This window comes from Chanodichthys erythropterus, chromosome 13 (genome assembly GCF_024489055.1).
Source record: "Chanodichthys erythropterus isolate Z2021 chromosome 13, ASM2448905v1, whole genome shotgun sequence".
In the NCBI taxonomy this organism is placed as follows: domain Eukaryota; kingdom Metazoa; phylum Chordata; class Actinopteri; order Cypriniformes; family Xenocyprididae; genus Chanodichthys; species Chanodichthys erythropterus.
Genome location: NC_090233.1, coordinates 18,832,202 through 18,850,272, shown reverse-complemented (window position 1 = coordinate 18,850,272; position 18,071 = coordinate 18,832,202). Strand labels below are relative to the sequence as shown.

At 36.9% G+C, this 18,071-nt stretch overlaps 1 protein-coding gene across 1 annotated transcript in view; it reads left to right on the top strand.

Annotated features, from left to right (window-relative positions):
* The first annotated feature begins 569 nt into the window (after positions 1-569).
* The window catches only part of adamts12 (ADAM metallopeptidase with thrombospondin type 1 motif, 12), a 44,348-nt gene continuing 26,846 nt past the window's right edge, over positions 570-18,071 (top strand). The window contains exons 1-9 of the mRNA XM_067407235.1: positions 570-681; positions 1,265-1,623; positions 12,858-13,038; positions 13,168-13,415; positions 13,508-13,591; positions 13,787-13,911; positions 15,278-15,427; positions 17,075-17,218; positions 17,352-17,496. Coding sequence (XP_067263336.1) covers positions 570-681; positions 1,265-1,623; positions 12,858-13,038; positions 13,168-13,415; positions 13,508-13,591; positions 13,787-13,911; positions 15,278-15,427; positions 17,075-17,218; positions 17,352-17,496 — 1,548 coding nt within the window. The remainder of the gene's footprint in view (positions 682-1,264; positions 1,624-12,857; positions 13,039-13,167; positions 13,416-13,507; positions 13,592-13,786; positions 13,912-15,277; positions 15,428-17,074; positions 17,219-17,351; positions 17,497-18,071) is intronic.

Here is an 18,071-nt window from a genome sequence, read left to right as displayed (position 1 = left end):
CGTCCGCCTAGTGCACGTTTACTTAGATAGCTTTATTTATTGTGGTACCTTTAAGACTTAAACATGTATTATAAAAAAAAAAAAGAAAAAAAAACTTATAATCAAATCAATATTTCAAATCAACGAATTTGGTGAGCAGCCATGGAGTAAACGGGATTATGTATGCCTATGATTGCAAAATAAACCCCTCAGGAATAATGACCATACATTATCCCTTACTTAAGACACGTCCCAAATTCTGGGTTGCACCAACATTTTCTTATGGATAAGCAGCTCTTACAGTCTATTTTTGAGCCATTTGAGCGTACCCTTCGGCGCGTTGTTTTTAGAATCCTGAGTTGATCTCCTCTCCTCCTGCGCGTGGAAACAGGAGGAAAGTCAGTCAGGAATCTCTCCTCCCACTCCACATCATATTCCTTCATTCTCCGTTCACTTTCTTTCTCCGACTCGCTGACCCCAGAGGTCTCCTGCTTTCACCAGAAACTCCCCTCAGGACTGACTTTAACCAGTTCTTCGGCGTCAATGCAGCAGAACGTTTATTTACCGTTTTAATTTTGCGTTGCAGAAACATGCCAAGTCGGGTCAGCGTTGCGATTTTGCAGTTCAATTGTGTTTTCTTTCTGGCTGCGAGCCACGTCAAGAGCTCTGAATCGGACTACCTCTTTCCAGACACAGAACAAGGTTTGTGTTTTCATGCAAAAGAATTATACAAGTGTGTTCAAGTATATTTTACTTGCGACTTTTAGGCTGTTTTACCTACAGAAGGCTGGTAAGTCCCTCTGATATGTCAAGTGTTTCAAGTGGTCAGCTGCTGCAAAGTCCATGTGTCTGTTTCTGGAGCCCTGAACTTTACAAAATCTCATTCTATCTATAAAAGCACATTTAACCCTTTAATGCATGAATGATTCAGTTCAGTTACTTAAGTAGAAACATTCTCAATCTTGTAAATGTATTTTGAGAAATTGCCACAACTGTTCATTGGAATAAAGGGTAATTGGTCTACAGTTTCATGAGTCATTTTGTCTGTTTTATGTTACCTGACATGAAGAGGACAGATATATGTTATTATGGGTGAGGATCAAAGGTAATCATGGTGGTTTGGATGTAACATAGCTCTCAATGGTTAAAATGGCTTGAATAAATCAATGCCTGGGTTATATTTCACCCTATAAAAATAAAACTATTCTCTGGTAGCTCCAGAAATGATTGTCTGTTGTAATAATGTACTTAAATGTAAAGTGAACTGTCTTGTTTTCATTCCTAGACCTCTTCATCAAGCAGCACTCTGAGTTTCACGTAGATCATCCTGAAAAAGTGGACAGGGATGGGAAATTCATCTCATACGCTTTATCACATTACTTCACTGACAGGCGACATAAGAGGGACCTGAATTCAGTGGAGAGGAGGGTGTATTACAAACTCAACTACAAAGGTCGGGAGTTCGCTCTCAATCTAACCACCAATGACAACCTACTCTCCAGTGAATATGTGTTGGAGAGACACAACGGGAGTTTAATGGAAAAGTGGCCACAAACATCTGGGAACGGAGCCTGTCACCTTCTTGGCACAGTAATGGATGATAACGTATCCGGGACCGCCGCCATCAGCACCTGTGAGGGACTGGTGAGAGATATTTGACTTAATCTGTCAGTTGTTTAATATATATCATGCAGTTCATTTCTGGGGCTGCTGGTTGCATAAACTGCTACACTTAGACATGTCTTTCTTTAATACTGGTCCTAACTTTTTAAAGGCAGTTACACAAAAAGGTAGATCAGTCTAATTTGAATCAAAAAAAGAAAGACTGATTACCTCTAAATTAGTTTTTAAGACACAGTCTTAACATAGTGGTTAAGTTTATGCAACTGGCCAGTGGAGTGAATGTACATACTTGGGATCTTATTATAATATTACCACCCCTTAATCTGCACGTTTTCACCCATGGCACTGTCATTTTGTTTTCGCAAGTGATCACGGTGTATCAGTTCTAATGCCATGGCAAAAGTTCGAGCAAAGCATGCTAACTGTTTTGTCGTTGGTTGCACAGACGAGCACTGAACACTATTTAGTCTTGTTAGCTTGATTAGCCTGCAAGTTGACCCTGGCAAACTCGATTGGTCTCATGACGAAAACGTACCCGTGGACACATTTTCGCAAGTCGCGAAATACGTACCAGTGAGTACTAGGGCTGGGCGATATATCGAATTCTTTTGTCACGCGCATTTCGTCAGTAAAGCCGTTTCCCTGATTACCGCTAAATCGCCATCACCTGCTTTCAAATGGAACGACATTTAATAGACAGAGCCGTAGTTCACTGACAAGCCACGCAATATCACGTTAAATATCGATATGAATCGCCGTCGATATTGAACGCGATATTGCGTGGCTTGTCAGTGAACTACGGCTCTGTCTATTAAATGCCGCTCCATTTGAAAGCAGGTGATGGCGATTTAGCGGTAATCAGGGAACCGGCTTTACTGACGAAATGAGCGTGACAAAAGCATTCGATATATCGCCCAGCCCTAGTGAGTACATATCGCTGCAGTTTCGCTGCGAAATGTCCACTGAGCGGCGCTAAAAGCGTGTTCCTTTTTTTTTTTTTTTTGCCGGAGCAGATAATAGCGCGAATTTAGATTTTTTTTTTTGATAATAGGGTGAATTTTTTATTTTGATAGGGTGAAATAGGTTGCTTTTTAGACGAATCGCCGCTATTCTCGATTTGACATTTGCGCTCCGTTTGTTTTAAAATAACGTCCCACCGACGCTATGCCTAAACCTGATGGCATTAACAAAAGCAAACGTGACGTAAGAAGCATCCGCGATCGTGTACCGTTTTTCAGCTCGTTTAGATCTCTCTTTTTTTTTTTTTTTTTTTGCCCCAGTCAGTCGCCTTTCACGGGATTCGTACCCAGGCAGTGGGGGAGTCGACTCCTCGTCCTAAATCCAACTCCGTATCAGCCGAGCTAACGAGCAAGCTTGGTTACAACCAGAAAAAGCTAAACGCGTAGAGCCGGAAAGTCCAAAGTACGTTCGTTTACAAATTGGGCACTCCGGTAAAAAGCGTTTTGAAGTCGTGACATGATATTGCGTGAGGAGACGTCAAAACGAGGCTTTACGAATCCATAATCCGACCCCGGCCTTAGTCGAAACCGTCTGTGAAAACGAGCCAAAGCGCTCATGACGTTTTACCGGCCTCTAGCGTTCGTTTCTGTCGGAAACTGCAGCCAGACGTACGCGCCGGTATGTAATTTTGTGTCTCGCGAAAACGTTCCCACGGGTCATCTCTCCCATGAGACCAGGTAGAAAAAAGGAGTGTTTCTGTCTGAGCGATATTTTGGAAAAAACTATTAGGCCATTCACAGAATTTGATAGCAATCATAAACGTTAGCCTGGTGTGTATGGCTATGCTATGTATAGTAGGCGTCCATACGGGTTTTGCACAAAAGATTAACATGATGGCACATGCTAGTTGATGGGTTAATCAACTCCACAGCAACTACATAAATTTATCCACTAACCATTCAGAAACGTGTAGTTGCATTCTAAAAGTTAAAAAGTAACTTCTCTCCATCAGTGTCCACACGGTTTGAACAATGGCTGAACACCGTTACTGACAATCCTCATTTTGGCTGCATGAGATTCTCCAGCTTTGTTGTTGTTGAGCAACTGAAGCGTGAGCTGTTAAAGCTCCGCCCGCTTTTCAACAGCTCATTTGCATTTAAAGGGACACAAAAATTGCCGTGTTTGTGCTCACACCCAAATTTGACAAGCTATAATAAATGATCTGTGGGGTATTTTGAGCTGAAACTTCACAGACACATTCTGGGGACACCAGAGACTTATATTACATCTTAGGAAAAGGACATAATAGGTTCCCTTTTAAAGAAAGCATTTTTTTAACAAGTCAAGTCACCTTTTTTTATATATATATATATATATATATATATATATATATATATATATATATATATATATATATATATATTAGTGCTTTATACAATACAGATTGTTTCAAAGCAGCTTTATGGTGATAAACAGGAAAGAAATGATTCAATAATGCAAACAGACTTCAATTCTGCAGTAAAGCAGCTCTAAAACGACAGTCATTATTCAGTTGAACTCAGTTCAGTGTTAATTTAGTTCGGTTTAATAACTGTGTAAAGTCAATTATGAAATTAGTTCAATTAATCGATAAAGCAGCTCTGGAGAAAACAGTGATGTCATGAATATTAAGTGTCCCCAACTAAGCAAGTCAAAGGCGACAGTAGCAAGAAACCCAAACTCTCTCTTAAGTCTGACATACCTGTCATCCTACTCTCAAATTGTCATAGTTTTATAAAATTTTGAAAAAAAAAAAAAAAAAAATTCTGTCTTCTTGTCCAGCCTTACATTTTTATTTTGAATGTTCCATTTCAATCTCAAATTGGCCATGTTATTGAAGTGAAATAGGTTGCTAGTGCCATTTCATGTTTTTGAGTACACTAGTAAACATATTTTGAATTACTTTGTATTTTGATTTTTTTTATATATATTTTCAGTTATTTTATTTGTATTGTATTTTAGTTGTTTTAGTGTTTCATGTAATATTTATATTATTTCAATTACCAAAGTTTTAATAGTGTTAGTTAACAATAACCACACTGCTAGTAAAGTGCTCCTATAAACCTGGTGGTCCCAGACTGAACAAATGCCTGTCTGGAGTGACATCGACTGGCCTGTTAGACACTTAACTCTTTGGCCCCTGTTTTGTTTGCAAAAAGAATCAGTGTTTGGCCCACAGAGTGACTCTACAAAGAAACAGCAGCGTGTGGGCCGTCTACTCAGCAGAGTAGATATGAAAGAGTTTATATTTTCCGACAATGACCGTCTGACTGTAAATCATCCCACTTATTGCATGACTACTTACCAAATGGATATACAAATGCACATGAAATATTGCTCTGAGTTTAAATTATTTTATAATCTAGGAAGGAAGAGAGCTTTGCAGGACAACAGTCAATTATACGATTTAATGTTCATTATACAACAATATTTCACTGCAGAATGCCACTTTTGATCAATCAGATCCAGAGACCCATGTAATAAGATCCAATAGTAGCCTGTTATTCGAAATGGATTCTCATAAAAAGCAGGGAACTTGAGAAGAACTGTAACCAGGTCAGTGTGTCAGCACATAACATGACTCATTCTAACTTGGCAATTGAACAAGAAGTTGCAAACGGGGAAAAGAGGAGATGCCGAGGGAATCGGTTGTTGGTGAAAGCACAGGAAAGAGTTCTGGACTTGAAAATGAGCTTTGATTTATTAGGTGCATGCATAATTTGCATAAGTATGCCTGCAATACTTGCACTAAATGCTCTCTCTGTCTGTCAGTCACTGCCTGAGCATGCATGCCCCTCCTGTAAGGTCGTGTTTATGTCAATCAACGGCGCTTCATTCCGTTCTCATGTTATCTTCCCCTCCAAATATTCTCTCTCAGTCTCGGGTGCTATTACATTCACATTCCATTAACTTTTATGCATTCACTCCTCAGAAACTCCAGTGTTTAATGTAAGAATGAGAGAAGCAGAAAATAAGACAGATGATTCCAGGAGCTTTTGCTTTTAAAGCGGACAAAGTCAGGATTCTTTGTGACCAAACTAAAATATAATGAGTTGCAAATGGTCAGTACAGAGTGTTTGTGCACTACAGCCACGCACAAACGATAAAAAACAATGTGCTAATGTTTTGTGCAATGCAATTGGTGGTGGAGCAGAGGCCAAAAACTACACATGTTCAATGCTGCAGAGCTTGTGGAGAGTTTTTGAAGGAATAGTTTAACCAAAAATAAATATTCTGTCATCATTCTGTAATTTTTGTGTGGAACACAAAAAGAGTTTTTAATTTTATTAAATATTTTTTCATAAAAGGCAAATTTATAGTGATCACCACTAGTGTCACCAAACATGTTTGTAAAAACATGCTATTTCATGCATTCTGACTTATTTACACTGTTAAAGACTTGGATTCTCATGTTAAACATGGCCAAAACATGCCAAAAATATTTTGGACAGTTTTTTTTGAGTATGGCCCTTTATTATGTAATAAAGGACGCAATTCCTTATACGGGCACTTCTCCCGGAAGAGCGCGCGTGCACACATCGACCAGAGTGAGAGAGAGCAAGAGCACACCCATCAACGTGCTTCATTCAGCTTTACGGAAGTTGTTGGCAGCCCTTCACAGGAATTGCTCAAGAAAGATTTGTCACTTTGTTTTTAGACCACGAAATCAACAATGTCACCAAAGAAGTGTGATTTGGTTGTGAGGGAGAGAAAACCTTGCTTCCCAAAGAACCCAGCATTAAGTAGAGCTGAGAGTTTTGTGCTCACGCATTACAGTGATGCACTCTCGATATTTGTTATTAAAATAACCATAGAAACTGATAGTTGCAATCACTTTTTATTGGTTAAAGTGAATGGAGAATATCTCGGCTGTTTTCGGAAAGACTCAGTACAGCATGTGTATCTTTTATAAATATGATAAAGCTAAAGACTTTTCGGAGATATGAAGGATGCACTAATACTCTATAGGTACTCAGGATTACCATGAGATTGGCAGAAACTGTTATTGTTTGTCCAAACAGGTAGTCCCACTCCAAACTCACGCCATTGGTTAAGCCAGAAGTTGACATTTCGGACCGCTCAAACAATACTCTAGTGTTCAAAAGTTTAATTATAAAGTTTAATCAATTTAAAATGTAAAAATGTTATGTTAATATTTTTTAAAATGTAATTTATGCAATGCAAAGCTGAATTTTCAGCATCATTACTCCAGTCTTCAGTGTCACATGATCCTTCAGAAATCATTCCAATATTTGCTGCTCAAGAAACATTACTTATTATTATCAATGTTGAAAACAGTTAATTTTTCTGTGGAAACCAGATTTTTTTTTTTTTTTTTTTAATTATGATTCTTTGATGAATTTAAAGTTCAAAAGAACAGCAATTATTTGAAATAGAAATCTTTTGTAACATCATAAATGTCTTTATTGTCACATTTGACCAATTTAATTTGTCCTTGCTGAATAAAAAAATCGTACTGACTCCAAACTTTTGAACAGTAGTGTATCTTGAAAGCAGTCCAGAGCCAAAGTGTTTATAATTATGGTCATCTCACACATTAATCTAGGATGGGACAAAGTATTTTAGTAATGTGGTGTATTTCATTTGCACGATAAACTGGCTTTTAAGACTGTTTACTGTTTGGTTTATGGTCCTTGTGAAAAACCCACAGCTCTGAACTCTGTTGACTCCGTTTTTTCCTCAATTTTTATTTCAAACCAGAGCAGTTACAGATAAAGAAAACTACCCGTCACTGACCCGCTCTGCAGTAGTCATCAGATCCATACATGCTTCCTGCCCTCCAGAGGACGTATGGCTGGTTTTGAAGTTCTATACTATTAGTTTGAAGTCCTTTACATAAGATGGAAGACCTATATAGTATCCTGTTTGAAGTCCTACCAAAACCTGCAGGAACTCTGGAAGCCAAGCAACACACACATGGCTTCTGTATTTAGCAGTTCAGCTTTTGTTTTCACAATGCCCCCTGACACCAAAGCTCACGTTTCTGCTGTGAGGAGCAGATGAGGAGAGAGAAATAGAAGACTGGCCCACAAAAAACAGAGATGGACTTAAATGTCTTATGGGCTTGTTTAAACTACCTTACAGTAAAATGACACAGCAATTGTATTGTATTTTGCTGTGTGTATATATATACACACACACACACACACACACACACATACTCATATGCTCATATACATATCATGGTATTTTGTCACTATGTTGCAGTTATAGCATCAGATGATACCACAGTACTTTAAATAGGACCAATTATCCCCATTTTCACAAGATGTAATATAAGTCTCTGGTGTCCCAAGAATGTGTCTGTGAAGTTTCAGCTCAAAATATCCCACAGATCATTTATTATAGCTTGTCAAATTTGCTACTATTTGGGTTTGAGCAAAAACATGCCAATTTTGTGTTTGTCCCTTTAAATGCAAATGAGCTGCTGCTCCCAGCCCCCTTTCCAGAAGAGGGCGGAGCTTTAACAGCTCACGCTTCAGTTGCTCAACAACAACAAAGCTGGAGAATCTCACACAGCCGAAATGAGGATTGTCAGTAACGGTGTTCAGCCTTACATTGTTCAAACCGAAGTCGACACTGATGGAGAGACTCAGGAAGAAGTTACAACTTTTAGAATGAAACTGGACGTTTCTGAATGGTTAGTGGATAAATTTATGCAGTAGCCGTGGAGTTGATTCAACTCATCCTTTAGCATGTGCCGTCATGTTCATCTTTTGTGCAAATCCAGTGTTGAATTGACCCTCGTTTGTGAAGCAGTCCGGCGTAAAATGACGGCATGACAACAACACCCTACTACAACAACTCTTCCTCTTCTCTAAATCAGCCCAACATGGCCTCACCCCCTTTGTTGTGTGCTCTCAGGGGCGGGGTTTATGTAAATTGTGGGGATTGTGATGTCACCAACCTGAAAAGAAGCTTGTTGTAGTCCCTACCAGCCATTTGTTGTAGTCCTTAAAAAGCGTTTTTTGTGAAAGAAAATATCTCCCTTTGCATTAAACTTTGAGAGTCGTAACTTTCCATATTCATATACCATAGTACCAATATACTTCAAAGAATATTGTAGTGTTATACTACTGTATCATATGATAATTTTACTGTATCAATTATACTGTATCATCATCTGATACTAGTATTTTCATTATAAATGCCCAAAAATATGGTATTTCCATGGTACATGTCTAAAATCCAGATACTTTATAGCATGAAGATTTAAAATAATGATTTGCTTTGACTATAGGACTCTATTATTTGACTCTTGACTATAAGAAACCTGTATTGCTCTTTCTACATAAATAATGTTTTAACTTTGACTTTGCTCAGATATTAAGAGAAATAAAAATTATATATATATATATATTGTGACGAGCAGGGCGGGCGAGAGCCGTGAGGGAACGGCGCGAGGCCGGTGACACGAGTGATAACGAGCATCACCTGCGAGGCGTGCCGGCCTCGAGTCTCTTCACTGATGTCACTCCTCCTTTTATGCTTCCGGAGCTCCTCCGTGAGAGACTCGAGGCCGGCACGCCTCGCAGGTGATGCTCGTTATCACTCGTGTCACCGGCCTCGCGCCGTTCCCTCACGGCTCTCGCCCGCCCTGCTCGTCACATATATATATATATATATATATATATATATATATATATATATATATATATATATATATATATATATATATATATATACACACACACACACACACACACATACAAATGAGACACTTGTTGACTAGATTATTTGGTTTTGGAAGACTTTGCTATTTTGGCAAATCTAAGCATAGTTTGAGATCTCTTCTGAAACTCTAGAGGAGACACATGAGATTACTGGGTTCTTTTCTCAGGAGAAAAATCGGAGAGGCAGGAGACATATACAAATCTATGTTTACTCTCCATTTTTTTGTCTAGGCGAAGCAATTGAGACACTAAACAGATCTAAGTTGTGATTTTTCTTTCATTTGAGGAGATATTTGCTTTTAGAGTCGCACGCCATACCCATACAACACAGTTGTTAGTGTTGCAGTGGTTAGTATTGTTTAGACTCTGTGGATGATCGACGTGGCTGTGTCAATATTATGACTGTGTCTCCGGCCCCCTGGAGAATTCATGGTGTATTCCTCTGTCTTTCCACAAATCCTAGTATCTGTTTTGCATTACGCACAGCCCAGTTTCGAAACATTTGGAATGTTTTTCTGGTCACAGTTTATTTAGTTTGTACTGAACACACACACACACATACACACCTGTTTTTGGCCTGTGGGACTGATTCATTCAGCATGGCGGTGAATCAGTGCATGAGTGCAGTGAAGTTGCTGGGATTTCACAGCAGTTCCAAGAATGAATGGTGATAAGAGAAAAATGGCACCTTTCAGAGGTGTTTTTGGCCAAATTAAATCTCACAGGTTGAAGTGTTCAGAGTCCAAGACATACAGAGAAACACACTTTAAGAACAATGTAAAAAGTGGACATGCAACCTGATCTGACCCTTAAAATGTGAGTTTAACAGTTGGGGTTATGAGTTTGTTCAAAAGTCTCTAACCTTAAAAAGTTAGTTCACCCAAAAATGAAAATTCTGTCATTAATTACTCACCCTCATGTCTTTCCAAACCCGAAAGACTTTCATTCATCTTCAGAACACAAATGAAGACATTTTTGATAAAATCTGAGCGCTTTCTGTCCCTCCATTGACAGCTACGCAACTGAAACTTTGACGCTTCAAAATGTTCATGAAGAGATCGTAAAACGAATCAATATGAATTGGGTGATTTAGTTTTTTGGTGATTTAGTCCAAATCGCTTTATATGATGAACAGTTGCTTTATATGAACAAATCGCTTTATATTTCTGAATTTTCAGTTTTGGATGAACTAACCCTTTAAAGGTGCAAATAGGATTGAATTCCTTTTAACACTATCATGTCAAACTGCATGGATGTGTGACATTTAACGAATCCATTGAATGTGTTATAATGTGATTGTTTTATGTTTTAGCATGTGCACGTGACACGTTTGAGCACACCTGGTGGGTAATCTTACTAAAGCCCCCGCAGTGTGGAGAAAATGCCAGGACTGGCAAGAACTTGCAAGGGAAATTAACAAACAGAGCGAGTGTGACAGGGAAAATACCTTCCCTGCATTCAGTGGAATTCCAACAGATCTAAATAATGAGGCCTGACACCTGTAGTGTCATTAAAGTGCAAACTACTTTAAACGATTTGAACAAACCATTAATGCGTAACGCGTCCCAAACTGTTTGGGCTACAGACATGAATGACACCTCAAACTGAGTGGCTTGTTGAGGAGAGTTGGGCTGTAAATTAGTTGGGTGTGCCATTTTCAACTGGTGGATGTTAAAACAGTGACCATAGATGTACACTGACAAAGTGTGAACCCATGGGATCCCTAAATTATAAATACAGGATGGTAGGCTCTTCTGCTTTTGAGCAATGTACACACACCCTATTTCACAGAGACAATCATAAACTGTAATAATGTTACTCCTACAACAAGGATGGCGAGTTTTGAGGCTCAAAACACAAGAGCGTTCAAAAATTGGAGGTTGGTATGATTTTTAAATGTTTTTAAAAGATGCCTCTTAGGGCCTGTTTACATCAAGAACGATAACTATAAAGATAAGGACAACTATATTATCTAACTATCATTATATTTATTTTAAGCATGCTGCAGTTTTCAAACTCTTTAAAGGAACACTCCACTTTTTTTGAAAATAGGCTAATTTTCAGGCTAACTCCCCTAGAGTTAAACAATTGAGTTTTACCGTTTTCGAATCCATTCAGCCGATCTCCGGTTCTGGTGGTACCACTTTTAGCATAGCTTAGCATAGTTCATTGAATCTGATTAGACCGTTAGCATCGCGCTTAAAAATGACCAAAGAGTTTTGATATTTTTCCTATTTAAAACTTGACTCTTCTGTAGTTAAATCGTGTACTAAGACCGACAGAAAATAAAAAGTTGTGATTTTCTAGGCTGATATGGCTAGGAACTATACTATCATTCAGGCGTAATAATCAAGGAACTTTGTTGCCGCCAGAACCGGAGATCGGCTGAATGGATTCGAAAACGGTAAAACTCAACTGTTTAACTCTAGGGGAGTTGGAAAATTAGCCTATTTTCAAAAAAAGTGGAGTGTTCCTTTAAAAAGCAGAATGGATTCTGATTGGCTATCGATGTTGTATCGCTCATCAGCTGGAAATATAATTTTGAAAGTGATTCCAATGATGTAATTTCTCTTTGCTGTTATCGTTATAGTTGTGATATGAACTCTGCTGTTCTTTTATATTTTTAAACATTTTTAGAACTATATTTCATCATCATCATTATTTGTATAGTGCTCGGTGTGAATGGGCCTTTATGCTCACCAAGGCTGTAAAAACAGTAATATTGTGAAATATTACAGATTAAAATAACTGTTATTAATTTATTATATTAAATATATAAATGTAATTTACTCCTGTGATCGAAGCTGAATTTTAAGTATCATTACTCTTCAGTGTCACATGATCCTTCAGAAATCCTTCTATGCTGATTAAAACATTTCTAATTATTATCAATATTGAAAACAATTGTGCTGCTTAATTTTTTGAAATTCGAAACAAATATTTGTTTGAAATACAAATATTTTGCAACATGATAAATGTCTTTTCTGCCACTTTTGATTAATTTAATTCATACTTGGTGAATAAATATGAAAGCTGTTTTTCACCAATTTTTATCTTGCAATTCTGACTTTTTTTCAGAATTGCAGGATATAAACTTGCAATTTTTTTTTTAAATTATATTTATGGGCTTTTTGTGCCTTTATTTGGAGAGGACAGTAGAGAGCAGACAGGAAAGCATTGGGCAGAGAGAGGGGGGCAGAATCGGCAAAGGACCTCAAGACGGGAATCAAACTCAGGTCGCCATGAACGCATTTGTGCCATATGTCGGCGCGCTAACCACTAGGCTCTCGGCGCCGACATAAACTTGCAATTCTGACTTTTTTATAACACAACTACAAGTTTATATCTCGCAATTCTGACTTCATAACTCACAATACTCTGAAAAAAGTCCTAATTGTGAGATAAAAAGTGGCAATTACCCTTTGTATATTTTTTTTCAGTGGCTGAAACAAGCTTCCATAAATAAAAGTATTTAAAAAAATTGTGCTGCCCCCAAACATTTAAACGGTAATGTAAATGACATCTGTTATGATTCATGACTGTCTTGTTTTTTACTTATAGAGAGGGCTGTTAAATTTACCAGAGGGGCCGTTATTGATCGAGCCAGTCCGTGGCCACACCCCAAATGTCACTCATCCACGACACCCGCATGTGATCTACCGGAGTTTAACCTGGAGCGGCCTAAGGCGGCGACGCAGCACAGATGCGCACAGCGTTCACAATAGTCCATGTGGGGTCAAAGGTCAGATAATAAAGAAAATATGTTAGATGCATAATCTTTACATGGTATTAAAAGGATACTTTGGGAAACTACATTTTTTAATCATTGTAAGCTGTGGTGCATGAGCAGAATTTATGTGTGTTTGTGCAGATGGTTCTAAGTATTCCCAAAAGGTGGAGCAAGAGAGAGAGCGCTGGGAGCAGGAACAACAGGGTGGGGATCATAATCACGATCCAAATCGGGAATGGAGTCAAGAGTGGGAACGACCTCGGAGGATCTCCCCTCGCTCCATCAGCAAAGAGCGCTGGGTGGAGACCATGGTGGTGGGCGACTCCAAACTCGTGGACTACCACGGAAGTGGAAACGTTGAGTCCTACATCTTTACCATCATGAACATGGCAAGTGATTCGGTTTCAGCTAAGACTTTCATTGTATAGAAAAGAGCAGCTGTTACTTGCAGCTCTGACCTTCTTATGTAAATATTTTGTAGGTGGCAGGAATTTTTCATGATGCCAGCATCGGTAATGCAATCCATATCGTATTGGTCCGGCTCATTCTGCTACAGAGAGAGGAAGTACATATGAATTTGTTTTGATATTTATAGATTTATAGATTTATTTTTCCACTGGACTAACTGATGAGGCTGGTTGAACATGGACATCAATGCTTAAGAAGTCTAAACATATGCACAAAATAACATTTGCTGTTTTTAGCAGGGTTACTGGACACCATATAAATAAAATTAGTTTGGACTTTTGTGTGCTTTCAGAAAGGGCTGAAGATTATTCACCATGCTGATACGACTCTCACCAGCTTCTGTACCTGGCAGAAAAACCTCAATCCTCAAAGTGACACTCATCCTGCACACCACGATGTCGCTATACTCATCACACGGTAAAAAGACTGCGGCCCGTACATGCGCACATGCACAATACATACATATATTGTAATATCTTTTATATGTAAATATTTTTTTATTTATTATCTTTTTATATATATATATATATATATATATATATATATATATATATATATATATATATATATATATATATATATATATATATATATATATATATCTTTTATATTTAATTTTTTTTTAATTTAGGTTTTTATTGCAGTAAATTCAACATTTCTTTCCAGTTGAATGGTACCTGAAATCTCAGACAGCAAAGACAATCAACAACTGAATACATTAGTAAAAAAAAACAATTGCATAAATAATAATAGTAATAAATAAATGATGCTTTTACAATAGTATAATAAAGACAATAAAGACATCAGTTGTTAAAGACATCAACAATGCTATAAAAATAAAAGCTAAATCAAAATATTAATAAAATCTATAATGGTATATAAATAATACCAATCTTAATTTTAATTTTAGCTAAATTTCACATTTTCATTTAGTTTTTTATTTAATATTTATATTTTATTTTATTTCAGCTTTATTTCATTTAATGAAACAATTTCTGAAGGATCTTGTGACTGAAGACATAATAATTCATTTAATACTAATTTTTACTGTATTTCATTTTATTTTTGTTCAGATAAAAACAATACACACACATATATATATATATATATATATATATATATATATATATATATATATATATATATGAAATTAAAAATACATAAGATGCATATATAAATATGTACATATGAACAGTATATATTCAAAGATTAATTCGTAAACCTGTAAAATGTATTGTTGCCAGTTGTCAGTATCTAAATGATCCAAATAATATCTAAATATCTTTATCTAAATTAACTGTATTTATTCAAGAGCATGAAATTATTTAAAATTGCTGAATAGACCTAAATACAGTGGAATGCACCTCTGAAACAATTGCACATATTCAGCTACCTAGTAAAGAACTTAATAATACCATTACGAGGGGATAAAGTGCTGTCAAACACACACATGAACTCGCTCACTCTCATTCATTATCATAAATGTCAGTTTCTTGGTTACAGTAATGGAGTCTTTCTTTCTCTGAGCCTTTAACAGCCCCTAAACGCTCTCTTTTCAACCCAGAGCTCCACAGATTGAATTACCTCATCATGTTCTGATCCAAAGCTTTGAGATTGTCTAGAGCTGAACACAGTTTTGCATAAATGGCAAAGAATTCAACCCATGGCCATAACTCTTGTTCAGCAGTTTTACCCCTGCAGCACAACTTTAGTAGCCTATAAAATGAATCAAAGCAGCTGTTGTGCTCTGTTGTGTCTGACCTGATGTGATCTCTCCTCTCAGGAAGGATATCTGCGCAGGCATGAATCAGCCGTGTGAGACGCTAGGCTTGTCTCACCTTTCAGGCATGTGCCAGCCGCATCGCTCCTGCAATATCAACGAGGACTCAGGGCTACCGGTCGCTTTCACCATCGCTCATGAGCTTGGACACAGGTACGTTTGTATGAGATGGTGTCATTGGTGTCATTTTCATCCATCATTTGAAAAGGTCACTGATTATGAATGGAAAATACGCCAAAATACAGAGAATTTTATTGTGTGTACAATCTACAAATCTGCCACGATGCAGAAAAAAAGTGCACAGCAATAAAGGGGTGACACTCTAAAATATCAAGAGTGCAAAACAGACACATTTCACAACACAAAGCAAGTTTTTGCAAATGCGTGAAATAAAATCAATAATTTAGCCACAATGCAATAAAAACACAGACACCAAGGAAGGGGTTACACTCTAAAACATCGAGAGTATACAAAAGACACACCCACTCAAACACACACTCACAGACTCACACACAACACACTATTATACACACACAAATGAACAATATGGCCAGAAGACTCAAATTAGAGGTTGAAATCAGGTTGATTAACCTCCGATTAAGCATTTGTTTTCATTTTTGTTGCATTTTGATGTTATGCATAACACAATGTCTTTCTCTGTGTTCAGGTTTGACTGCAGTAAAATTAATGCAAAAACTGACAATTCAAACCAATATTTCAACAACAACAACAACAAATAAATCTAAACCTTTACAAAAAGTTGTCTTTGAGGATGTCTAAATATATATCCAAAACCACAACCTAATAAAATAAGTATTTATGTATCGAAAAAACAACTAGTTTAATTGTTTTGAATTGATTTTAAGTTTTTTTTTTTTTATTATTTTTAATTAGAAAAAAAACTAATTATTGCATAAATATTAACTAATTATACTATAATGAATTCATGCAAATTTAGTGCATCTTTATAAAATAAAATTGTTTTATATTGCACATCAAAAGTGTTATATAAAATAATGTGACTAAATTAATATACATTTCTGCATGGTGTTATATGTCACTATTCATTCATGCATGTTATTCCAAAGAAAATAAAGTTTTATTTTCATAATCTTTCATCAGAATATTATAACTTGCTTAGCCTCTGAAATGACTTTTCTTTTCAACTGATGTCACAAAACTTTTTACAATTCCTGATCCAATTAATCCCTCTCTATATTTTTTTCCTTGAAATACACTGCTGTTCAAAAGTTTGGGGTTGTATTTCTTTTAAGAAATTAAAATGTATATTTATCAAAGACGCATTAAATAGATCAAAAGTGACAGTAAAAGCATCTGTGATGTTACAAAAAAATTCTATTTAAAATAAATTATGTTCTTTTGAACCTCCTATTCATCAGTATCCTGAAAAAAATTATATTTTCCACAAAAATATTGAGCAGCACAACTGTTTTCAACATTGATAATAATAAATTTGAGCAGCAAATCATCATATTAGAATGATTTCTGAAGGATCTTGTGACACTGAAGAGCAGAGTAATGATGCTGAATACAGCTTATCATCACAGGAATAAATTACATTTTAAATCATATTCAAAAAGAAATTGGTTAACAGTTAATTTGCAATAATATTTCTTTACTGTGTATTCGATCAAATATATGCAGCCTTGGTGAGCAGAGGAGACTTCTTTCAAAAACATTAAAAACTGCAGTTTGAAAGGAAGTTCTGGAAGAAAATTTGAAAGAAAAAAAAAGGTGTTGAGTGACTTAAGGAGTGATTCAGCTTGTTTTGTGTTGTAGTTTCGGAATCCATCATGACGGTCAAGGGAATGACTGTGAGTTAGTGGGGAGACATCCCTTCATCATGTCCCGCCAGCTCCACTACGACTCCTCTCCTCTCACCTGGTCCTCCTGCAGCAAGGAGTACATAACACGCTTTCTCGAGTGAGAACACGCACTCATGTACAGGAACATGTAATTGCATGCTTTATATCTTAAGTCTTGCCACTAATTTTTGAATATTCCAGGCTATGATCTTCATTCATAAAGCTCTGCTATCTTCCTCTCATCTGCTCAGTCGAGGTTGGGGTTTCTGTCTGGATGACCGTCCATCTAAGAGGGACCTCAGCACCCCGGTGGCGGCACCTGGAGTGCGATACACCCCCCAGCACCAGTGCCAGCTTCAGTACGGACCCAACGCCACCTTCTGCTCAGAAGTGGATGTAAGGAGTATATTGTTCAAAAAAAAAGATAAATAGAAAGGGCAAGATCCAGGTTCAAATCAAGTTAAATATCTAAATAAATAAATAGTCATTCACTGCAAACTATATTGTCACCCAACTCTTTATATAAAGTTGAATATATAAGTATGTCCAACTTTATCCGCAAACATACAGTATACTCACGTAGGGCGATATATGCTATATAGCAAGTTTGATTGCCTGTATCGTTGCAAAATGTAAACTATCACTGCGTCCGAATATGCTTACTTCTATATTATATAGTATAGTATGTGAGTGTAGTATTATGTCCAAATTCATAGTATTCATAAAACAGCAGGCGAAAAGTATCCGGTTGACCTACTACGTCCGGTGAGATTCTGAAGTGTGCATTCGATGGGCACTTTACTATCCCATGAGGTCACAGGTGAGGAGTTGTGAATGGAAGTGAAGCAACGTGACTGATGGTGTGGGTCACATGACAATGACAACATGTCCAAATTTCAATCATACTACACAAAGTCATACTATATAGTACGTACTTTTTTAGTTTTTAAAAAAAATCCAACTTTTTTTCA